This window comes from Aotus nancymaae, unplaced genomic scaffold (assembly GCF_030222135.1).
Source record: "Aotus nancymaae isolate 86718 unplaced genomic scaffold, 86718_ANA_hifiasm-v0.15.2.pri h1tg000025l, whole genome shotgun sequence".
Taxonomy (NCBI): Eukaryota; Metazoa; Chordata; class Mammalia; order Primates; family Aotidae; genus Aotus; species Aotus nancymaae.
The window spans coordinates 37,908,115-37,934,011 of NW_026988438.1; the positions used below are offsets into that span (position 1 = coordinate 37,908,115).

Genomic DNA, 25,897 nt, shown 5'->3' on the forward strand with positions numbered 1-25,897 from the left:
TTGAAAAAAAAAAAGTACTAAATCTCTAACCAGACTGTTAAGAAAACAAAAAAAAATTACCAATATCAGGAATTAAAGAAGGAATATCACTGCAGACTTACATTTGAAGGCTAACAAATGAATATTATGAACAACTATATGATCATTAATTTGAAAACTTAGGTGGAATGGACAAATTCTTTGAAAGACATTAACTACCTATGGTCCTTCAAGAAGAATCTGAATGGAATTATGTATACTAAAGTAATTAAATTTGTAGTTGATACCCTTCAAACAAGGAAACTATGGGCTTACATGGGTTTACTGGCAGATTTAAATAATCATTTAAAAAATAAGTTATGTCATTTCTCCCATCCAAGTACTAACCAGGCCGAATCCTGCTTAGCTTCTGATGTGGGACAAGATCGGGCACTATCAGGGTTGTATGGCTATAGACAAATCATATCATTTCTATACAGTCTCTTCCAGAAAATTGAAGAGGAGTGACTGTTTCACATTCATTTTATGAGGCCAGCACTGTCATGACAAATTTCAGAGAAAGAAAACAACAGACTAATATGACTCATTAGTATAGATACCATCTTCCTCACATATAAAAATTATAAATACATTATGCAAAAGGGGAGTTTACCCCAGGAATACAAGGATGGCTCAACACTCAAAAATCATTCAGTGTAATTCACCATATTCACAGACTAAAAATATAAAAATTACATGATAAATTTTATAGATGCAGAGAAAGAATTTGAGAAAATTTAATACCCATTCATGATAAAAATTCTCAGAAAATTAGAAATATAAGAGAACTTCCTCAATCTGATAAGACTTTGTATAAAACCCATAGCTTGCATCATACTTAATGGTGAGAGACTAAATCCTTTCCTACTAAGACTGAGAACAAGACCAATATATCTTCTCTTAGTAACATCTCTTCCATTCCAGCCAGTGCAAAAAGTCAAGAAAAAGAAATAAAAGGCACATATTTGGAGGAAAACAGAAAGCCATCTCTCTTTGCAGACGATACAGTTATATACATAGAAAATCACAGGATAAATACTTTCTCTCTCTTCCGCCATCGCTGACCATGGTCGTCTAGCATCTTGTTCTGTCACATTTTAAAAGTAGATGGAAGAGGTGGTTCGTTAAGGAGTCTAAGGATGATCAGTCTTATTTTATATTCATGACTTTTAATCTTGAGTGGGTCTTCAGTGCTGCTGGGTGGTCCTGTTCATTTCTTGATAAATTCAGTCTCCTAGAAAACTCTATCACAATTGCTCCCCTCTTACCTCTTTTTCCTTGCTTTTTATTTCATTGAAAGGAGCATTTTTAAAACCATCTTCCTCATGTTTTATTTACCAAATCTATCAATCTGCCTGCATCTATATTGGTGGACTCTGTCTTTGCTCCTGATAAAAATGGATGCATTCTTATTTGAGGTCACTTCCCTTCACTTTGTGCACTGATCCCATCTCTGCACCCCTACTCGAGGATCTCATTTCTGAATTCTCATTTTTTCCCTGCTTCATCAGCTTTTTCCTCTCTCCTGGATTGTTCTCTTCAGCATGTGTTGATATTTCCCTATGTCTCCCTCTAGCTGCTGCACAATGTCTCTGTTCCCTTTTACAGCGAAACTCTTCAAAAGATGTGTTTGTGGTTACTTTCTCTACCTCTTCCATTCTTTTCTGAATCCGCTCCATTCAGGCTTTCAACAGTACTACTCCACTGATGTCAACCTCGTCAAGATTAGAAAAATCTTCCATGTTGCCAAATGCAGTGGTTAATTTTTCAGTCCTCATCTTACTTGACATGTCAGCAGCAGTTGGCACAATTGATCATATCCTCCTAGAAGCAGTTTTTCCAACTGGCCCCTGGGATAACATCTCTGGGTTCTTCTGTCTCGCTAGCTGCTGCTTTTAAGGCTCCTTTGCTAATTCTTCCTTTTCCTGATTGTACTAACTGTGTTTCATTGCTTTGACATCTGGGGCCTTGCTGACCCTGGAGAGACTGCCCATCCCAGGAATAGTCATTCCTAGAGATAGTAAAGAACTTACCTGCTAGCTTAGCTAGGAGCACACCTTTCATAGGTAAGCCAACCATTCCATAGCTCATAACCTAACCACTTTTTTTTATTGGGCTTTCACCTTCTGGGCTACTTTTCATCTGCCCTAATCACCCCAGCTCCAGGTACCAAACAACTAGAGGCAGTCCCTATGCCTTTGGTCCTGCTGAAGTTAATCAAACAGTCTATCCTCAGGCAGGCCTCACCTGTTCTGTTCTGGGAAACCACAGTAAAGGTTCTTTCCCACATTTTCCCCCATGTCCTCTGCCTCCTGACTGACACTGGTGCCTTCCTGTGTGGCCCCTCCTGGTATGTCATGCCTCCTCCTCTTGGGAACTGGGAGTTAAAAACTGTCTTTTTAGTGCCAGTTATCTCCTGATCTGTTGGCCTCAGGTTATTCAGACTGGCTGTTCCTAAATAATGAAACCTACAATTTGAAGCAGTGACCTCTAAACACAGTAGAGGTCAGTCTTGGACTTCTCTTATTTTTCTACTCTCACTTTGGATGTGCCCTCACCCAGTCATGTACTTAATATCGTGTCATGGTGATGGTTCCCAAAATTCAGGTACCTGTCTCCTCTTACCACCCTACACAAAATAGCACCTCCACCAACCCCTCACCTCTGCCTCCTTTGTTCTCCTTCTCCCGCCTGGTTTTTCCTTTCTACCTGACATCTGTTAGCAACATGAGACATCCCTTGGCTCCTTAGTTTCTGAAGTGGTGATGGATTCGCACTCTCTGGCTGGAGAGCTTAAGTTCGAGTCTGCTATTCCGATGTCCCAAGGCTACCCTTTGTACTCCTAACTTAACTTTTCCTAACTACATCCTCATGACACTTGGAGAGGAGGAAATACCATGTGGGTCAACAAACATTTTTTTTTTTTTTAGTATTTCTCAAAAAGTTTTTGTGACGGAACTTGGCATAAGATTTGTATTGGCATCGTAAGTGAAGAACATTTCCACTTACTGCTTTAAACTGTTTTTGTAAAAAGTGTTATGAAATCAGCTAGTCCTAGTCTTTGTGATTACTCATTACCTCCTCTCCCAAGGAAACACTGAGTCCTTCAAAATTTCCATTGTTTATAGACAAGGCTTCTTCCAGGTGTGGGAACAGATTGCTTATCTTTATCAGAGTACATCTATATTTAAGAGTAGTACAGGACTTTTAGCAAAAATTGGAGATCTAGGCCTGATTATATTAGCATTTGAAATTGAACCATCGAATTAAATATTAAACATTAATACTCAAGTCCTCCAAATCAAATATGAAAAACAGTATCAGTAATATCTAATTTTATTCATTTTAGATTAATCTATAACCATACACTCTGGACTCTTAATGAAACCTTTCACATTCACAATTTATTCCTGTTTAGCACATTTTTTCTGCAAGCGTAACTAGTAGCTGGATGCTATGAAAAATTATCTTCTCCTGAGAAGGTGAACAAGTGTTTGTATTAATGATATCAGAGATCTCAAGAAAAATCTAGTTCTCATTCTTCCACCATCCCACTTCTTTTTTTTTCCATAGGAATTTGCTTTGTTAAGCAAAACAGACTTGTCCAGAATATAGACATCATGGGTAGGGGAAATAGGGAGATGTTGATCAAAGCATACAAAGTTTCATTTATAAACTGGGCAAGTTCTAGAGGTCTAAGGTACAGCATGAGTGGTGATGGGTGTGTTAATTTGATTGTGCTAATCACAGTGTATTCACAAATAATCATGTTGTACACCTTGAATATATATCATCTTTGTTAATTACATATTTTAAATACAAAAGGATCTTGGCTATATGCTAAGTGAGATGGGAAGTCATTCAAGGATTTTGAGTAGAGGGATGTGAACTAACTTAACATCTTAGCAAGACTACGCTGGCTCCTGGGTCCAGGTGAGAGATGTTGTGGCTGGGCCCATAGCAGTAGTGATGGAGGTGGTGAGACGTGGTCAGGTGAGAGAGATGTCCTGAAGGAAGAGCCAATAAGATTTCATGGTGGATACAAGGCAGAGTATGAGAGAAAGGGGTTCAAGGATGACTTCCAACTGGAAGAATGGAGTTGCCATCAATTAAGGTGAGGAAGACTATAGGAAGGACAGGGCTTTTGTTATTTTCCTTTTGGGTGGGAGTGGGCATAATGATAATGCATCCAGTTTGATGATTAGAGGGATGTGAGTGGAGGACCATTGGTTTTTGTCGTCTCTGTATCCTCACAATGACACGCTTAGATACGGCAGACCTCTCAAACTTACAGAGACATCTGGCTAGAGCACCAGGACTCAGCAATCTCCCCTGGAGAATTACCAGGTCTGGCTTGGGGTGTTGGTAAGCAGAGACCTTAAAAGGTAACCCGGGGGATTCCTAAAGGAGAGCATCTGTTGGCATAAACCCTCAGGGATGGATCTTCCTTCCAGGGGTCACTCCATTTCTCTTCTCTTTCTGTCTTATGTCACTTGTCACTGTCATTACCTGCTGATTCCAGTAAGAGTTTCTTTATTTTCTTTCTCTATCACTGAGAAACTAGACCCACAGCTTCTCTCTATCTCTCTCTCTCTCTCTCTGTCTCTCTCTCTCTCTCATTGGCTGAGCAGCACAGCCCCCCTTAGTAATAATGAAAAACAAGCAGGTATTATACTTGATTTTCCTCTACTGCATCCATTTTGTTATTTATTTTGATCAGATAAGTGAGAACTTTGTTTTTCCTGGGTTGCACTGAAGAGTTTGCATACATAAAAATGGAATGTATTTAAATTTTGTAAAAGATACATTTGCTGGAGAAAGAGAGCCTGGTATTTTTGGGCATTTTGGCCTAGAGCTGAGGAGGGGGTTTAAGGTAAAAAGTGAGCGTAGTGGTGAGGGAGAAAGGAGAGTGGCCGAGTGTTGCCTTCTTTCTTCTTTCCCCCTTTTCAGGCTCTTCCACGATTGCCTGTTACCACCAGTCCTGCCCTCATGACTTTCCTTTACACCAGGTGAGGTACAGATGCCTGCTGGTGCAGCAGGGCATGGGGTATGTTAGCAGGAAAGGAAGAACATTTCCGAATTCTAGAGCTCTCAATGGGCAGTGAGGAAAATTCCTGAAGGTTTGGAGTCTGGGGAACAGCAGGACCAGATCTGGGTTTCAGAAAAGTGATCTGGTGTCTGTAGTCATCTGGGTACGAGAAGAGAAGTCAGAGACAAGCTTGTTAGAAGGTGGTTAAAAGAATTTGTTCAAGCGAACTTGAGAGCCCGGACTATCAGAGAGGCTTGATAGGGATGGAAGGGAAGTGAGAAGATCTGGTGACTGCCCAAAGGCTGGGAGTGAGGAGGTAGGGGATGGCTTTAGGGTGATCAGAAACCGTGATTCTAAGGGGAGAGTGGAGGGCAGGAGGTGAGAGAGGAATTCAGTGTCAGGTTGAGTTAGCCTGTAAGGTCCCCACGCGGGTGAAAATAAAGTTCCTGGAATTGCCACATACAACCACTTCGAAGGCAGATGGAAAAACATGGCAAGTTCAGGGGAGAGCCAGAATCTAGAGAGACACTTGGGAGTTCTGGGCATAAATCTTGGTGATTGAGGTGATGACAATGGGATATGGGCTGTGGTACAGCTCTTGGGAGATCATCACTCTGTCCCTCTTACACATATTTCCTTAAGAAATGTTTTTACATAAGTATGTTTTGTGCTGGAAGATCAATGAAAGACAGTTTTGCTTCTGAACAGGGAGTAAATTATTTGTCACTAAAACAGCTGCAACTCAACCATTAGTCATGAAATAGCCATTATTAGTCTTGTACACAAGAGCTTCTTTTAGAATTTTGAATTACTTTCAGCAGCTTGTTGAAAACAGATTCATGAGATAATCTGTGCTAGCGCAAAATACCTCATGCCCATTAACTAATACTTCCAGTATCTGTTGGGGTCTGAGAAACAGGAAAAGGCATGACCAGCCCATGTGCCACTACAGACGCAGACGAAGCAGCAGAAGCCCTGGTTTGGTTCTCTTGTCTCCAGTGCCTTTGGTTCTTAATTTCCTGTCTGTTAAGTCACCTCTGCTTAATCATATAAATCTGGTTTGCTGGTTGAGGTTATAAAGTGTTTCTAATGTCTTCTCAGTGTAACTATAGAAGCCTTGTGAATACAGAATCTTAATAATAAACCTTGTTTGAAAAACCCATCATCCAGGTCACCTTTTTTAAAAAAAACAATCCCAAGTTATAATGCTCAGTTCCCACAGTTTTCATTGGGAAGATTGTTAGCAAGAGTCTCAAACACTCTGCTGCATGAGCGCTTAAGTTATTTGACAACCTCAGCACTGCTTCATATCTGTATCTTGAAATTTTTGTAAAGGCATTGGTTTGTAATACATTGCTGTGATTTGAAGTGTGGGACTTTCTTTCTGGAAAAGAGTTTAATAACATTTACAGAAACAAGAAGGCAATGCCAGAATTAATCCAACTGGCTTTTCCCTTCTTAAAGAGCTGCTTCTCAGCTGTCCTATGAGCTGGGAGAAGCCCCCCTCCCCATTAGGCTGGCGTTCCAGCTGGCACACTGCAGTTACTAAGATTGAAATCAATCACTGGACTGTGATGCTGATAATGCTACTCCACAGGGCAGTTACCTCTAACCCCCCATGTCTACAGCATATAGTGAAAAGGATTGCTGTGGAAATAGATCTTGGAGACAATTTTATATGTTCACTTGGCATTGGTCAGATTTTTTTCTTTGACCAAACTAGGAAAATGTTCTTAAGAAGTAGATAATTTTGTATGTTAGATTATATATTTGGTGAAACCTTTTACATGAATTAAGTTAAAAAGATTATTTTCCCTAAACAAACTGATCTTACATTGTTATATATCTTATTATTTAACACATGCATAATATTCTTAGCTTCTTACTGAACACATGCATAATGTTCTTAGCTTCTTAGTAGTCTCTTGAGAAAGCATATACAAAGCAATGCAAAACCTCTGTGTTTTGTATTCCTCCTAATTCTCATAGTGGTATTAGGTCTGTAATACACCATTTCATAGTGAGTTTATTTTGGCTAAAACTCAATTGTAGTGGAAAATCCACATTTCATATTTTCAAAATCTGGATTTCATTTAGATTTAGAGGGAATTTCAGCATTTACCACCTTTTATTTGTATCTACTTTCAGTGCAAGCCCCTGTATGTAAAACTGTCATGTCAGGGTTATTCTGCTATTTCATGGGGTGAGTAACACCCTAGCCTCAGGATTCAATTGGTGCACTGTAAAGAGGTTCTTGCTAATTGATTTTCTAAGAACATTGGCCTGCAAGAGGATTATGTTCCTATGGCGTTACTGACACAGTCTTCGTTATTTGCATGAGTACTTTTGCTAGTACAATAACAATGTCATCATTTGCCCTTTATTCCTCCTAACTTGGTAGATAAATTTGAGCAACCAAAGATGAAACGTAATTTGTTCTTTTTTCAAAGGTCTCATCAGAAAATTGAAGACTCTGAAGAAAGCAGTGATGAAATTCTTGCTCGTCTAACATCTGCGGTAAGACCATGCAATTTTCCTGCCTAGGGGTACAAAAATATTGAAGCTGGGGTCCTAGAGGGGAAGCCGTTTGAATGGTGGTGTTAGAGAGAGATTCTCCCTGTGGCTGCTCATCATTGTGAAAGGTGTGAGGCAAGGCAGAGGGAGACAATGGCTTGAACTTTCTGTATGCAGATGCAGCCTCCCTTTGCAATATCGTAGATATTTCTGGTGGAAAGTTCCTGCAACCTTTGTGGAGGTGGAGGTGTAGTATCTGATTTTTTAAATACAGTATGAGTCAACCTAGGAAAAGTTGTGACCTGCTGCAGAAAGGAGAAAAGATTCTTTCATTAGGGGAAAAAAAGAATTACTTCAGCCAAAAAAGGCCGAGTCACTGGTTTTTAATGTACCACATTGCAACATTTTCTTTTTTTCTTTTTTCTTTTTAAAAGCCATTGATTAGACTTTGTTATAGCCTTGTTGGTTGAGGGAAAGTTCATGGGTTTCTTCATAGGAAAAGCTGGCTGTGGTCACTAATCCTTGAGTTTCAGTTTTTTTGTTTTTTGAAATGGAGTCTTGCTTTGTCGCCCAGCCTGGAGTGCAATGCTGCAATCTCTGCTCACTGCAACCTCCGCCTCCTAGGCTCAAGCAATTCTCCTGCCTCAGCCTCCAAGTAGCTGGGATTACAGGTGCCCACCACCATGCCTGGCTAATTTTTGTATTTTTAGTAGAAATGGGGTTTTCACCATCTTGGCAAGGCTGGTCTCAAACACCTGACCTTGTGATCCACCTGCCTCAGCCTCCCAAAGTGCTGGGATTACAGGTGTGAGCTACTGCGCCTGGCCTGAGTTTCAGTTTTTGACAGGCTTTAGCAATCCTATGTCACCACATCGATACCCAGCAACTTGATTATTTGGAAACTTCACTAGCCTTCCCAAAAAATTATTTAGTTCTGCTCTAACTCCATTATTAAAATGATAATTGCTGAAAATCATGCTTGATTGGGTTATGTGTATGGATGAAATTGGTCTGTACAGAGTTTTATACACCGGGTCTTGTCAACTGAGTATAGCTTGAAGATTGAAAGTATCTTTCTTACTTTTCTGGAATGTAGCTCAGAAAAGTAGTTTTTTACTAAATATGTGTATTCATTTGTTTTCACACTGCTTTAAAGAACTACTTGAGACTGGGTAATTTATAAAGGAAAGAGGTTTAGTTGACTCACAGTTCCACATGGCAGGGGAGGTCTCAGGAAACTTACAATCTTGATGGAAGGGGAAGCAGGTACATCTTGCATGGCAGCAGGAGAGAGAGAGAGTGAGGGTGTGTAGGAGGAAATGTCACACACTTATAAAACCATCGGATCTTGTGAGAACTTACTATCATGAGAACAACATGGGGGAAACTGCCCCATAATTCAAACACCTCCCCTCAGATCTCTCCCTAAACACCTGGTGATTATAATCTAAGATGAGATTTGGGTGGGGACACAAAGCCTAGCCATATCAAATGATAATCCGTGGTGAAAAACACACGAAATGGAATCTTGACAGCATATGATGAAAACATATTTAGACCTTTGCAGTTTCAAATATTGACCAAAAAGGAGCGTCTATGGTGTACAGAATTATAATAGCCATCTGTTTAAAAAGCATTCACTATGGGCCAAAAGCTATGGTAAGCATTGTATGTTTGTGTGTACACACATACATAAACATTCTGCTAAGCTGTATAACAGCACTGTGAAGTAAGTGGTATTATGTCTGTTTTATAGATATGAAAGCTTACAGAGTTTGAGTAACTGGCCTAAGGTCACTCAGCAAGAAAGAACAAAGCAAAAATCAGAACTCAGAATTTTTTATCATGATATTCTTTTAACTACTATGCCTCATTAAAAAAATATATAGTAAATAATGTAATAGACTAATTGGAATAGTTTCAAAATGATAAAGACATGTATAATTTTGTTCCTATAGCCATACCAAGAAGATAAGACAGATCTATTCTGAAAGCTAATATATAAAGTAGTTGGAAATTGTGCATCAAGAAAGGTGATGAATAAGTAAAGTCGTCAATTCAAGGGCCGTAACAGAAAGCTTCACTGCAGACACTGGACTTGAACCACCATTGAAAGCAGTCAGGATTTGGAGATGATGATTAGGAGGATGTGTATTCTAGCTGTGCAATTTGTTGTGGGCAAACATAGGAATGAGAAAGTACAATGGAAAAGTCTGAGTAGACCCACCAAGTTAGAGAAGAAGGTCCTGGTTAAGAAAAATGAAAGATTTTCTTGAACAACAGATTAACGTGATGGAGATGTTTAAGAAAGAAGATAAGTTGAAGATAGGGAGACTGATTAGAGGCTGATGAAAATCTAGTTTATGGTGGTTTTTATGGGAACCAAAAGAAAGATGAATTCAAAAAGGAATACAAGGAAATTGCTTTTTAAAAAATCTGTATGAATGGGTCAAGGAGGAGGGGTGAGATAACTGAAGTCTGAACTTGGGTGATTGGAGACACGATGATGCTCTTTGGAAGCTGAGTAACTTATGCAGTAAGAGAATTGATTTGGGGGGGCTATGTTGCGTTTGAGGAGACAAGAACATAAAAATATGCAGGAAACATCTGGAGACAAGCGTCGGAAACTCAAAGAGGTCAGCGCTAAAGTTAAGGGAGCCACTTCCAGAGAAGTTGCAGATTGAAGAGCTGAGTAGAAGATAAAGAGTCTGGGGAACAGCCATAGGCAGAGGGCAATAGGGGGATGAGAGGACAGTGAGAGGAAATGGAAATAACTGAATGGTTTATAGCCTGAAGGTCACATTCAAAAGAACCTCCGAAAAGGACGGGATGGACAGCAAAGTGCTCAGTATGGATTTAATTGACATAATCTTACTGGAAAAATCCCCAAGCTAAGAGACTGAATAAAATGAGGTAAGATGCTGGAGTGGTGTTTAGAAATGAAAATAAACGGCAGAGAGGAAAACTTCATCTCTTCAATTGATGGGCAATGTGTTTGCAATATTGAAAATATCCTGTACTGAGATTAAGGACCTTGATTCTTATTTCAGCAGTTTCACCTTGGCCAAGTTGAATGGTTGGACTAGACAATTGCTAAGTTCCTTCAAGTTCTAAAATTCCATTGTTCATTCTAGAAGCATTTGTTAATGGACAGTGGAGCTGAGTCCACTTCTTCATAACATGGTTGTTCCTGTTGACAATGGCATATAAACTTTGTTACGTAGGTGATGGTATGTGCAGAAAGATATTTACATACATCACTCAAGGAACAGTTGTCATCTACCATGATCCCTAAGCATGACAAAGGAAAGCAGAAGCGACATCTGTAATAGAGAGTTGCCAATATACTGTTTGAGAGCGTGTGTTTTGGGGGTATTGGAAAGGGACAGTGGTTTCCAGCAGTACGGTCAACTGTGCCCTCTTGTATATTCACCATTTTTATTCAAATGTGGAATTTTTGCATATGACTATCTTAGAAAATTTCTCATTTCTTTAACCCTAATAGTTTATTTTCCTGGTTCCCTCTTAAGTTCATCAGCAGGCAAAGTCCTGTCATCTAAAAATACATTACCTGAAATTTTACTCTGGAAGAGGATACATGTGGATTTTCATACTGAAGGAACATGAGAGGACAGTGCATGTGCAGAAATAAAAATATCTTTATACCTGTAATCCCAGCACTTTGGGAGGCCGAGGCGGGTGGATCACGAGGTCAAGAGATCGAGACCATCCTGGTCAACATGGTGAAACCCCGTCTCTACTAATACAAAAAATTAGCTGGGCACGGTGGCGCGTGCCTGTAATCCCAGCTACTCAGGAGGCTGAGGCAGGAGAATTGCCTGAACCCAGGAGGCGGAGATTGCGGTGAGCCGAGATCGCGCCATTGCGCTCCAGCCTGGGTATCAAGAGTGAAACTCCGTCTCAAAAAAAAAAAAAAAAAAATATCTTTATAATTCAGTCAAATGTAGGGTTGTTAAAATGCACATAAACATGAACAATTAAAATGTTTCAGCCACGTTTTTAGTAGTCTTCATTAAAGAGCCATCCTTCCAAGTGTCAGACATACAAAAACCTAAACAGTGAAAGTCTGTAAAGTTTTCAGCTTAGGGAAGAAGGACATAGCTATAATAGACCCTTTCCATTATGTCAAGTCTACAAAAACGCTCTAGGAATTATCTAACTTATTACCTTAGCCTCCTTTCTGATATTTGCTGGGGCTACACATTTTAACTTGAAAACCTCTTTTCATTGACTGTGGTAAAGCTGGCAGGCCAAGAAGGGCCTTTGAATGACACAGCTCATCAGTTTCCACCCTTGAAGTTCTGAGCATTGCTTTATTTTTAAACATGAATTCTTCCAGTGTTTATGACAAATAGATTATTCTGAATTGACCAGACAAGTTTAAGATATTCGTATTACAATCCAGGGGTCTGCTTGCTCAAACCTTAAGTAAATATGGGGAAGTTTTTATGGTGAATTATGTATTACTTTCAAAGCCACAGCTCTTAGGGATGTAAATTTAGGAAATCAGCTAAACTTTGAAGCATTGAAAAGATCTGAGAAGTACTTGGGAAGTGTCCAAAGACAGGAAATAGAAACATGAACATTCTTAAATAGGAGATAAAATCGTACTCTAGACTTCCATCTCATGTTTACTTAAAATCAACAACCAGAACAAAACCTATTAGGTTGTTTTTGTTTTTTAAGGCTAAGTTTTTATGTTGGAAATTGTAGAAATAGGAAAGACAAAAACATCTCATCTGGGTTTGAATGAAATTTGTGATTTTTGTTCATAATCTGTCAAACACCTGAGGTAATGTCAGTTAGGCTAAGTTGTGCATTGTTTATATTAGATGCCTATTTGGTTAGATGGTTATATGGGAGGCCCTTATAAAGGGACAGGGAGCATGTGATGTGTCCTCTGTGCTGCTAGATTCAACGAAGTCAGCCATCACTTGGATGGTGAAAGAGAAGAGAGTTTGAGTGTCTAGAATAAAACATTAACCTGGTGGTGGCGGGGTTGGGGGGTGGAATTTATGGCTGTATCTTAAGAGATAAATTAAAATTACAAATTAGGTGTTCAGAATTTAGGAAGAGAGATCCATGGGGTTTAGAAAAACACTTGATACTCTTGGATCATGTAACTAGGCACTCTTAGACCCTTGTGTTCCATGTCAGAACTGACCCAGTTTATGACTTTTATCCGTAGAGATGTTTCTATTTGTATGGTTCTTCTCTGTCTTCTGGCTCATTTTCTTTGGTTCATCCAACTTTGTTGTGGGATCTCTGCCTTGGATGCATTTAGTGGTGTTTTTAAAATTCCTTTTCATGGCATCTTCAGGTATAAGTCATCCCTCCTCTGAGAAATACCACTGGACTAAAATCTTACTGCCAGTCAAGTCTCTCATCTTTCACCTGAACCTTCAGTCATATTCTTTAAAGGGTATATCTTTCACAGTACTCTATCTATAGCTTTTCTTCCTCCCGAAAGGTTGTAAAATGGCAAGGATTCCTTTAGTTTGTCCTAGTTTGACTCTACAGTTTGGATTTGATATATTGGAGAAATTCCTCTTTGAACAGGAATTGTTATTTTGGACAGGAATTAATAACATTGACAACTGTTTGATTGGAAACTTTTAAATTGATACTGCTTCCGTAATAGCATGAGGTTTGGGTTTTGATGAATCTTTAAAAAGGGAAGTTTAGAGACTTGTTTAAGAGACTGTGTGCCAAGTTAGCAAGGACTGGGAATAACCTTAGTGGAGTGAAAGTGAAGGGGATTTGTCATGTTGAATACAGATGGTCCCGACCATGATGGTTCAACTTAATGATTTTTCAACTTTTTATAATGGCACAAAAATGACATGCATTTGGTAGAAACTGTACTTCGATTTTTTTAATTTTGATTTTTTACTAGGCTAGCAATATATGGTAGGTTACTCTCTCGAGACACCCAGTCAGCTCCATGATCACTAGGATACACAACCGGTATTCCACAGTGCTCTGTGCTGCCATCTGTAGGCTGATGTGAGTGTTCTGAGCACGTTTAGGCTGGGCTAAACGAAGAAGTTTAGTAGCTTAGGTGTATTAAACAAATTTTTGACTTATGATTGTTTTAATTTATGATGGGTTTATTGGGATGTGACCCCATCATAAGTCAAGGATCATCTGTATGTGATGAACACAATTAAGTGATGGATTTCTACCACATTTAGAAATATGTTTTTAAAAAGGCAAAAAACGGGTTTTCTGCTCACCACTTTTCCTGGCTATCTGCTTTTTCTTCCTGGAGAATGCAGAAATAAAGTGTAGGTAATCCCTTCCCCTAGACTATCGCAGCCTGATCAGACATGTCTATTCGAAGAATAAAAGTTAGTTGCACCCCCAGTGAATGACAAGCCTTCTTTCTGGCTGCCACAGGATCATGAACATCTTGTTACCTTATATTTCTTATTTGCAGGGAACATAAAATTCCAACTTGGAATTCTTAGGCTGGCTCCAGTCCTTGCAGTGGCTTAAAAGCTACTATATGATTTGGGGAAGGGCCAGGCAGATTGCGTTTTGAGGGAAAGTGTCAAGTGAGACCAGAGAAGACAAGGAGCATTAAAGAAGCGCCAGTGAAATTGTAGCATATCCTGGTAGCAACTTTTTTCTATGGTTTATAAGGAGCCATAGGAGTTGTTACTACCTTCTCTCCTTGTGTTTCAGTCTGTCCTCATCCAGCAGGCCTTGGGCTATGGACTGTCAGTCTCTAGGACCACGTGGAATGCTGGTTAAAGCTCCTTCCGTTTCCTTCAGTGGAAGCTTAGAGTAACACCTCACAAACCTATACCTGTCAATACCTAAATAGATCACTGAATAGTATATTTCTATGGTTGTCAATAAAAAATTCTTATATGTTCTTGCTTGTCAATAATTCTTATATGTTCTGTCTATTTCTATTGCTTGTCAATAAAAAATTCTTATGTGTTCAGTCTTCATCCTGGTAATAGAGCCCCATATACCATAATATACAAGTGTGTGCACACACACACACACACACACACGCACACACAACTTTAAAAAGTTAATTGTCTAGTCATTATTTCTAATTCCAAAGAAACTATCAAAATCTACCCAGATTGTGTGGTGACTTAACTTTTTTTTTTTTTTTTTTTTTGAGACAGAGTCTCACTCTGTCAACAGGATGGAGTACAGTGGCGTGATCTTGGCTCACTGCAACCTCTGTCTCCCGGGTTCAAGTGATTCTCCTGCCTCAGCCTTCATAGTAGCTGGGACTATAGGTGCATACCACCATGCCTGGCCAATTTTTGTCATTTTAGTAGAGGCAGGGGTTTCACCGTGTTGGTCAGGATTGTCTTGACCTCTTGACCTTGTGATCTACCCGCCTCAGCCTCCCAAAGTGCTGGGATTATAGGCATGAGCCACCACGCCCAGCCCTTGATTTTTAACGCTAGCCCCGAGACTTTGGTTTTGGTAAGCAGCATAATAATACTGTTTTGCCTATTGAAATAAAGCAATGCAGGGTAGGGGGAAATTTATCTTTAAATATGTGTTCAGAAAGGTGTAAGTGTGCAGAACTCATTCAAGGATAAAATGTCTCAATGAATCTCTTGGGAATAGGGAAAGAGGGTTGTGTGTGTTTGCAAACGTGTATATTATGGTATTGAGTATCTATATCCGAGGTGAAAATCACTTGGATAAGCAATACGCATGGAAAATATAGACTTTTTTATTGACAGGAAATAGAAATATACCATTTGACTCTCAATTTGGATATTGACAGTCATGGGTTTGTGAAGTGTTAATGTGAAATTCTCTCTGAGGGAAGCTGACGGAGCTTTAAAGGATGATCCACGAATGTTTCATATTTGGCTTCTTCTTTGTGCATTTCTTTAAAATAGAACTTCTTATAGCTGCTTTAGATGAAATGTAAGTTTTGCATACTTCAGTCAGTGTTACAGCTTTGTATAGTATGCCTATATATAGAGAAGAACCAGGAGGCATAAAAAAAGTGAAAATTACTTGAATTTTTTGGTGGTGATGGAATAAGGCAAATTTTAAATTAGTTCCTGTTATTTTATATTGTTGTAGAAATTAGAATATAATGACATTTTATGAGGCTACTGGGTAGAAATAGTGTGAATTCATTTCCTGTGTTTGTAAATGTCAAATGAGAAGTCTGACAGTGAGATAACAGTACTATGGATTATGCTTTGCAGTTTCCTTTTTACTTAGTTGACATTCATATTGTTTAACTTGAATATAAAGACTTTATCAGTTTTTAATGCAGATTTAAAAAGTGCCTGTAATGAAACTACCCAGAAATAACTTATTATTACTTGCTAGGTCATTTTTCATGTGAGAGAGTGTGTGTGTGTGTGTGTGTGTGTGTGTGTGTGTGTATTTTTTTTTTTACAGAATATTTTTTTTGGCAGAAAAACCCTAAATATTTTACTTTGTCTTCTATACTTTTTATTTAATATGTTTTGAGAGCTAAAAGCACTGGCCACAACATATTTAGTGATTCTATAGTATCCCATTACACAGATTTAAAATTATTTTCTTCTATTTTGAACATTGTGGTTATTTTCACTCTTCTGCTGTTATGAACAGCACAGAGATGAACTTCTTTGTGGGGAAACCTTTGAAGAGACTTGTTTGCAGTTGTTAATGCATTAGCCTGCTATTGATTTAAGATGACCAAGTGAGAAATGGGTAAGAGGCTAAGAATGGCTAATATTTGTTGAGTTCTTACCTTGCACAGGCCTTCTGATACTGTTTGTCATATGTTGTCACATTTCAGTCTCACATGACAGGGTGTATAATTATTGCATTAGAGAGATGAAGCATTTGAGACAGGCAATATTAATTAAATATTGAATTAAGAGTCCATATTAGGCCGGGCGCGGTGGCTCACGCCTGTAATCCCAGCACTTTGGGAGGCCGAGGCGGGTGGATCACGAGGTCAAGAGATCGAGACCATCCTGGTCAACATGGTGAAACCCCGTCTCTACTAAAAATACAAAAAATTAGCTGGGCACGGTGGTGCATGCCTGTAATCCCAGCTACTCAGGAGGCTGAGGCAGGAGAATTGCCAGAACCCAGGAGGCGGAGGTTGCGGTGAGCTGAGATGGCGCCTTTGCACTCCAGCCTGGGTAACAACAGCGAAACTCCGTCTCAAAAAAAAAAAAAAGAGTCCATATTAATTAAAAATAATATATGGGTTTGAAAGCACAGTTTTCCACCTTATCATCACTTAAAACATTTTATATTTACTGAATAGATTTCAACAGGTTGGGTTTTGAATGTGATTGTAGAATTCTCTCCTAATTTGAAGGATTTTATGTAATGATGTCCATGGAATTATATTAAATAGCATTTTAATTTTTAACTATTAGAAATTATAAAATATTGGTAAACATGGCTACATGATTTAGCAGTTTAGAAGTTTATTCAGACTGGTTATCAGGTTTTGTGATTCCATTGTATGAATTCAGAGGGAAAAAAATATGGCTTGATCCATGTCTCCAAGAAGCTTACTGCATAGGAGTGAATAGCTATAAAGGTTGTCTGTTGTGAATACAAAGTGCTGTGGAGGTCAAAGTAAAAAGTCATTGTGCTTAGTTAGGGTTTTAAAATAGGTCGCCTGGAGATGGGGGGAGGGCATGAATGATATGTTGAATGTAAAGGAGAGTATGAATGAATAAAAAAATATTAATAGCAATCTAATTAGAATAGCCTGAGTGAAAAAAACCAAGATAGGGTATGTTTGAGGAATGGCCATCTTTTCTGTTCAGCAGAAGTGTGTGATGCATAGAAGGCTGTAATAAAGAATCCTTGTATCCGGTGGGCAGAGTGAAATGTCCAGGGTCTAGAATTGCAGAGGGAGAGGTTGAGATTTAATAGACAGAAATAGCTGGTGAGGCTCCTAAGAGGATTGGAATGTGATATAAGAAGCTTTATGTAGTAACAGCTTTGTCAGATGCATTAGAATAGCAAAAGAGAATAAGGTTCCTAAATTAACCCAGGAAACCCTGTTAGGTAGCTTGGTTTCATTCAACTCATCTCAGCCAGCTTGTTCAGCTGAGATGAGTTCAATGATTCAATGGCAACATTGTAGCTCCTAACCACAGGTTCTGTGGTGTAGCTCAGTGATTAAAATGAGGAAGTGGTATATAGTTAATTGGAATTCTTCAGTTTGAGAACATCATGATTGGTTTATTTGGAAAAAGGATAGAAGGGAAGACAGTTTTAGATAGCTTCTTCACCAGGTGCAGTGGCTCACGCGTGTAGTCCAGCATTTTGGGTGGCTGAGGTAGGCAGATCACTTGAGCTCCGGATGAGACCAGCCTGAGCAACAAAGTGAGAACCTGTCTCTATAAAAAATCATGGTGGTGTGCACCTGTGGTCCCAGCTACTCTTGAGGCTGAGCTTGAATTATGGCTTGCGCTCAGAAAGCAGAGGTTGCAGATCGAACCACTGTACTCTAGCCTGGGTGACAGTGCCAGACCGTGCCTCAAAAAAGAAAGAAATCATCTTCTCCAATTACCTCATATTACAGATAAGAATAGGAAGACCCATGGCAAATAAAAGCATTGCTCAGAGACCCCAGAATCCCATTTGTGTTTAGAGAGCAAGAGAGAAGAAAGGGTCTGCCAGGTAAAAATGTAGACTGTAATTTTATTCGTGTTTTTCACATTTGCACTCCCTCCCAATCCTAAACCAAAAAAGAAAGTTGTAGGACTGCTCTTAAAGTCACAAGTATATGTTCAGGCAATATTCTTTTTTTCTTCTTCACTAAATTTTAAACTTCATACTCCCTAAGATTACCCCAGCATTGGAGATGAGCAGGCACTGCTTCCTCACCTAGATCGCTTAAATGAAATTTAGTTAGGCTGATGTTCTAGATGTCAGAGATTAAACTTAGACTGCAGCATCAGCCCAGGATGTAAGAGAAACATTCCCAGACATAAAACAAGGAAAAGGGGATAAAGTTAAGAGACAAATAACAACTAAATGGCTTTCATAACCATATGTTTCTGTTCTCATTATAAAACCAAGTATATACAAATAAATGATTCACTAAATGAACTGGTCTAGATAAGATAAAAGCAGGAAAAAATTTACCCTTTTCCACCATTTTCCTCAAACTAGTTCTGACTGGTTCATTCCCACTCCTAGGTGAATCTTTGTGCAGATCCATAGCTTTTTTTCAGCTTTCTCAGGGCACTCTCCATTTCTTTAGATATTTAAAAGTCCATTTGAGTCCAGTATCAGAGCTTCAATCTCATCCACTTCAAAGCATCTCCTTTCCCCCAGCCTGAGCCTGGGCAAAGGGACAGGGTTGACTTTGTTGACATTTCCCACCATATTTTTCTGTTTTTTTCTCTGCCGTCCCTCCTCCTCTGCTTCACAGTGCTGCTTCTGGCTGAGCCAGGCTTTGAGAGGATGGGGGAAGAGACGCCACACCAAGAAAGGTCTTTCTTGACTACTACAGTTATAATCTGGCATCAGGGTTCTCTACGTGAGAGTTGCAGAAATCTCTTATTGTCAGCCGGGCGCAGTAGCTCATGCCTGTAATCCCAGCACTTTGGGAGGCCGAGGCAGGTGGATCATGAGGTCAGGAGTTTGAGAACAGCCTGACCAACATGGTGAAAAGCCATCTCTATTAAATCAATACAAAAAAAATTAGCAGGGCATGGTGGCACGCGCCTGTAATCCCAGCTACTCAGGAAGCTGAGGCAGAAGAATCGCTTAAACCTGGGAGGCAGAGGTTGCAGTGAGCCATAATCGTGCCACTGCACTCCAGCCTGGATGAAAGAGTAAGACTCTTTCTCAAAAACAAAAACAAAAACAAAACAGGAATCTCTTTTTTTCAGTATGGGGCCATTGTGTGGATTGGTATATTCCTGTGTCTAAAGAGCTCCTGATTATAATTCCATGGTTCCAGCAGTTCCTCTTTTTCTGAAAACTTTAGGACTGTCTCTCCAGCCTCTGGCTTCCTTCTCACAGTTTTCTTTTTTTTTTTTTATTGCATTTTAGGTTTTGGGGTACATGTGAAAAACATGCAAAGTTGTTGCATAGGTGCATTCATGGCAGTGTGATTTGCTGCCTCCCTCCCCCTCACCCATATCTGGCATTTCTCCCCATGCTATCCCTCCCCAACTCCCCCCCCCCCGCTGTCCCCCCCACTCCCCCGCAACAGACCCCCGTGTATAGTGCTCCCCTCCCTGTGTCCATGTGTTCTCCTTGTTCAACACCCTCCTATGAGTGAGAACATGTGGTGTTTGGTTTTGTGTTCTTGTGTCAGTTTGCTGAGAATGATGGTTTCCAGGTTCATCCATGTCCCTACAAAGGACGCGAACTCCTCATTTTTAATGGCTGCATAATATTCCATGGTGTATATGTGCCACATTTTTCCTGTCCAGTCTATCATCGATGGGCATTTGGGTTGGTTCCAGGTCTTTGCTATTGTAAACTGTGCTGCAATGAACATTCGTGTGCATATATCCAAAGGATTATAAATCGTTCTACTATAAGGACACATGCTCACAGTTTTCTTTTATTGGGGTCACCCCACCTTTTCAAAAGACCTGTTTTCAAAATGACCTAGACCCAACTCCCTGCTGGCACATGGGAGATTCGAGGGCATTAGTGTCCTGTCAAACCCTGGAAATGGAGGCCATCCCAACACAGCACAGCTCTTTTCTCTTCCTCTGCCTCCATATACCCTATTTGCCAGCCCTCTTGGACTTTTACAGATGAGAGCAGACTTTAGGGACAAATGCCAACCAATTCAAGTGACTGAGACCCCATCACTTGACTTGAAGTATATATGTATGTATAATATTTGACTATCCTTGTAGCACTCCAGCGACTCCTTTTAAATAAATGGTCTTTGCTGATCCCTCCTGAATAATCATCAAGTCTCCCTCATAATTCCTTGAGGTGGGTGAAAGGATTAGAGTTACCAGCATGGTTTTGCAGAATTTTGCTGCTTCAGGGCTAATGGAATCTGTGGAGGTGCACCTAGCTCTATCTTTAGGAGGTCTGAGCACTTTTCACCAATTGTTTTTGACTTTGGATTTCAGTGAAAATGCTAAGACCACAGGACAAATCTCATTTAATATCCTCTTACCTCTAATACTAATATGAAACTATGCATAAGAATATAGTATATCTTGGTAGATAACAGAGCAGGTTTTCAAACTTAATAGATCCTATGCCAATCATGAAAAATTAAAGCACCATTTTAATTTAATTTGAATTTGGATTAGAAGAAATATCAAGGAATAAAGTTCAACTTTTTAAAAAGCATCTACTTGTAGGAAAGTTCTTTAAGTAGATTAATACTTAATCTACTTAAAGAAACTGTGTATTGAGAGTCAGGACCAACACGTGGGGTTCTGAAAATCAAATGGGATTTAAGAAGACGGATTTAAAAACAGATACTAAATCCTTCCAAAAAACGATTACTAGATTCTTCTAGCTATATAACAAAATTTTGCTCTTTAAAACAAAAACCTATGGATTATTTGGAATATCAGTAGCAGGTTTCAGTGGTTTGTAAAGAGGTTTGAATAAGCTATGTAGCTGGGTAAGAAATTACAAACACATAAAAGAGGTCTGATGTACACCTATGAATTTAACTTATTCTAGATCACCTTCATAAAAATTACAGAACTTTTTCAAGAGCTTATCTATGCAGGTTACTATAGGTCAGATACAAAAGGCACTATGCAAATAAATTAAGTCAGTGAATACATGGAAAATATTTGGAACAATGCCCAGGGACATAATAAGTTCTATGGAAGTGCGTGTTTTGTTGTTTTATTATTTTGTGTTCTGTATTCTGTGTCGGGGATTAAGGCTTCTAGTATAGAGCTGAAGTAGGTGACCTTTGTATTACTTCTGGCCTGCAATTCTGTGATACCAACATTTTTCTTAAAACCAACATTACTGGTATATACCATCTATTGACAAAAATAATATGGTTAATAAATCAATTTTTATAGCTCATAGCTGATAATTAGCATCATGTTACATGCAGTGAGTGAATTTAGGATTAGCTCTTTGGACACTGGGACTGGGGGTAATTTTTCTTCATCAGTTTTTATACATTTTCCAAATTTCAAAAATAAACATACATTACTATAAATAACCCAACAAAAAACACAAAAAGTGATTTTCTTTAAAAACTAACAAAAGTATAAATTATAATACATTTTCCAGATTATATGCATTGTGTGGTGGTGATGAGATGTAAAAAACAAATCAGAAAAATTATGTACATCTTGATAATTAAGGTTAGCTCCATGCAGATGCTGGAATGCAGTGTCTAGATAAGGGAAAGAAAAGAACATTCTAGTTAGATTATAAGACTTGAGAGACATCTCAGTGGTGAAAATGGAGGCAAATAAATGAGTTAATTTGAGACAGATTTGGGGCACTGATTGGGACTTTGGGGTACAATAGGAGAAAGTTGTAAAGGGAAAGAGTTTGGTGTGATCTAGTGAAGATTTTATAGCAAGTAAATCATGTTCCAGAGCTAGGCTCTATTAGCAAGCGACTTTAAGTCCCTAATGAGGTGTTGAGGGATAGTTTCTCAGGATCTGTGTTATTCTGTGATGGGTAAAATGGTCCCCCAAACAAATACCCCACTTTGTACCTGCACAGATTTCATTACAGGTCAAAAGGTGCTTTATAGATATAATTAAGACTACAGACCTAGACTGTCTGTGTGGACTCTGTCTAATCATATGAGCCTTTAAAATAAAGAAGAGAACTTGCTTTTGTGGGAGTCAAAGTGAAATGGCAAAAGGCAAGGTGAAAGAAATTCTAAGCCTAAGAAGGGGTCATTATGTCATTGCTGGCTTTGAGATGTAGGAGCCCACGTGCAAAAGCCAGAAAGAGGCCCCTAGGAGCCATAGGCAGCTTGGGAACCAGCAAGGGACAGGTGACAACCAGCAAGGGAATAGGTACCTCAGCCCCACAGACATAAGAACTGGATTCTGTCAATGGCCTGGATGAGTGTGGAAGCACATGTTCCCCCAGAGCTACCAGTAAGGAGTGCAGCCCAGCAGGTACTTTGCTTTGGGCCTTACAAGAGGCCTTGTGAGAAGCAGAGAACCCAGTTGAGCCATGCTGTACCTGGACTTTTGACCTACATAAATATGAAATAATAAGCAGATATTAAGCAGTGAAGAGTGATAATTAGCTATGGAAGAGATATTAAACTAGTGCACATTTCTTGTTGAATACAAGAGTTTGAATTTGGAATTCAATTTGAATTTGAACCCATAATCCCCTGATTCATAATACAGCAGTTCTCTTTTGAATGTCAGACACTACCAGGGCACAGCTACTTAAGTTGATTGATACTTCTGACGTTTCAAAGTGCATTTTGAAACCTAACGTCTGTCCTCCATACATTTGTAAAGGCTTCAGAATTCTGTGGAAATCTAAAAGTTCTTTTTTAAAGTCAAGTCTAAAAAATCACTTTAATCATTGTTTACAACTTTTCAATAAAATGCTTCAGTCTCTTTTATGCTAGTTGAAATGGCACTGGGCTAGGTAGGTGAAATATAATAAATGGAGGAAATACTGATAGTGAAAGAGTTTATAATTTAGGTGAAAGAAGGGACTTAAACCTATGCAGTATTAAAGTAATTAAAGACTGGATATGTCCTTTCTTCTGTCATTCAGCTCAACTATATTCTAATAATGTGATTAGAATGATAATAGCTAACACTCAAATAGCACTTACTCTGTGTCAGATCAGTCAGTCCAGATGATTTATACATATTAATTTATCTGAATCTCACAACAGTCCTATGAGGTAGAGGACTATGACTCCACCCCACCATCAGTAATCTACAGCTTCTCTCAAGGTTGGCATAAAATAAGTAGAGATTTCCTACTCTTGTTTTAGAGTTTTTGATCTTGGGTTCTGAGTCTTGTTCTTCTAGAAGGCTCCACTTGTTAGCAGTTTCTATGGGTAGAATTTCTAGTTGGAAACAGTCTTTGCTGATCTGAGTTTATCCCATTATAAGTCTTTGTAATGTAACATCTCTACAAAGTTCTACAGGAGTCTGTCCCTACAAATGAGAGATTCCTAGAATGTATGGGACTTGACTGTTGATGTAGTTATGCAATTGCTATAGTTTATAATCTTACCTCCAAAGGGCACGATGATTGGGAAAAGACATGCATGGAATGGTATTTAACATAGAATAAAAGATATAGTAAGACATGAGTTTAAAAATGATATTTTGGCTTTGAAGATGCTTTGTTGAATTCACTGAGAATCATTTATGAGCTTTTTGTAGATTGATGACACTGGGCTTACCAGAAAATGAAAAAAAAGTAACTTGAGACATAAAAATTAAAATTTTAATGATGTAAACATAATGAATGTTTTATTTCATTATTATAACAAAAATTGAAACTTCCAATATGGACTTATTTCCTTAAAATATATCTTATGTATGAAGTCTTATTTATCAGGAAATTCATGTTGATCGGCAGTTAGGGCTTCAGAGAAATTACCGATCAGAGGTTGTAAGAGCAGCTTTGAAAACTGAAGACACAGATGTACCTGCTTTTTTGAAAAGATGTTAGTGTCATTAGCTTGCTCTTCTCACAGTTCTTGTAAATATCTGTTGTTTCTCCTGTTATTTGTAGGAATAACATCTGCAGGAATCTCCACAAAATTAATGAGATTTCCTCACCAAGAAATGGCTTCCAACAGTTATTTTTTATCTATTTGTTCAGATTTGCACCACCTCTATCTCTGTCAGGTGGATTAGATGACCATAACATCACCAACTGTTCAACTTCAGGCTGACAGATGTCACCAACTCCCCAGGTGACATGAACAAACCCCATGGTCTCCAAAGAGAACATGCTTGTTCTCTTTTGATAGTGGGGTGATTAGGAAAGAAGGCATTCTTAAAACAAATCTTTAGAACAACCCTTACCATGTAAAGCATCTCCTATTGAATCTCACGAATTCAATAGACCATTTCCACTGTGGACAGTTCTGGGTATTTGAAAGTTCTTATGTTGAGCTAAAACATGCCTTTTTGTAACTTCTCTCCATTGGTCTGAATTTTACCCTCAGACTTTCAAATACTTGAAGTTAATGATCATGTTCCCCCTACACCTTCTCAGTAACAACTGTAAACATTTAACTTGTGTTCTTAATCACAAACGTGTATACCAGGAATGGTGCCAGGAGTCAGGGTCATAAAGATGAATAAAGGAGTCCATTTCAGTGGGCATTTAATCTAGTTTTGGAGCCCTCCAGCTAAAGAGGAGATTTCATTAGAATGTGATAAGTGCTGTAATTGAAACAAGTCTAGAGTGCTATTGGAGTATAAACAGGACTTTCACACAGGAGAGGTGAGTGGCACTCAGGAGAAGATGGTACCTAAATTGGAATCTGAATGACAAGTAAGTGACAGCCAGACAAGGTGGGGAGGTGGGGAGGCATTCCAGACAGAACATGTGAACAGGCTTGGGGCAAGAGAGAGCATAGTCCATCCAGAGAATCGCAAGTGTCATATTTTAATAAGCTTGGAGAATGGATTTTGGAAGGAGGAATGGAGATAGAGAAGATAAGGAAGACTAGACCAGAAGAACACTATAGATGCAGTATCAGACATTGGACTCTGTCATAGTGTCATGAAGAAATCTTTGAAGAGTTTTTTGGGAAAAGATATAATATAAAAATTCTATTTTAGGATTTAGTCTGCCTACAGAGTAGAGAATGATATAGAATGGAGAGAGAAAAATTAGAGATGGAGATCTGAGTAGGAGACATTGATGGGCTGATAGCTCAGGGGTACCTTACCTCCTGGCTTGAGATTATGATATGTGATGGTGCCATTCATGGAGCAGATTTGTGGAGTGCAGGGGAAGTGGTAAAAAGGTGACTTCAGGCTAGGGGCAGTGACTCACTCCTGTAATCCCAGCACTTTAGGAGGCTGAGGCAGGAGGATTGCCCAGGAATTTAAGACCAGTCTGGGCAACATAGCAAGATGTCATCTCTACAAATAAACAAAAAATTAGCCAGACATGGTGGTGTATGCCTGTCCTCTCAGCTACTTGGGAGGCTGAGTCAGGAGACTTAATTGAACTCTGGTCATGGAGGCTGCAGTAAGCTGTGAATGGACCACTGCACTCCAGCCTGGGTGACAGAGTGAGACCCAGTCTCAAAAAAAGAAAAAGTGAATTCACCTTTGGAAATGTTGATTTTGAGCCACTAAGTGGAACTTTCAGGTCCAGAATGTAGATGGCTATGGGCTCTAGGGCCCAGGAGATATAGACTGG

General features: G+C 39.1%; 1 protein-coding gene across 2 annotated transcripts in view; it reads left to right on the top strand.

The window, feature by feature from the left end:
* The window catches only part of RAPGEF5 (Rap guanine nucleotide exchange factor 5), a 251,137-nt gene that overhangs the window by 61,982 nt on the left and 163,258 nt on the right, over window positions 1–25,897 (top strand). For both annotated transcript variants that reach the window (XM_064380549.1, XM_012447787.2), the window contains one exon: window positions 7,498–7,564. In XM_064380549.1, coding sequence (XP_064236619.1) covers window positions 7,498–7,564 — 67 coding nt within the window. The remainder of the gene's footprint in view (window positions 1–7,497; window positions 7,565–25,897) is intronic.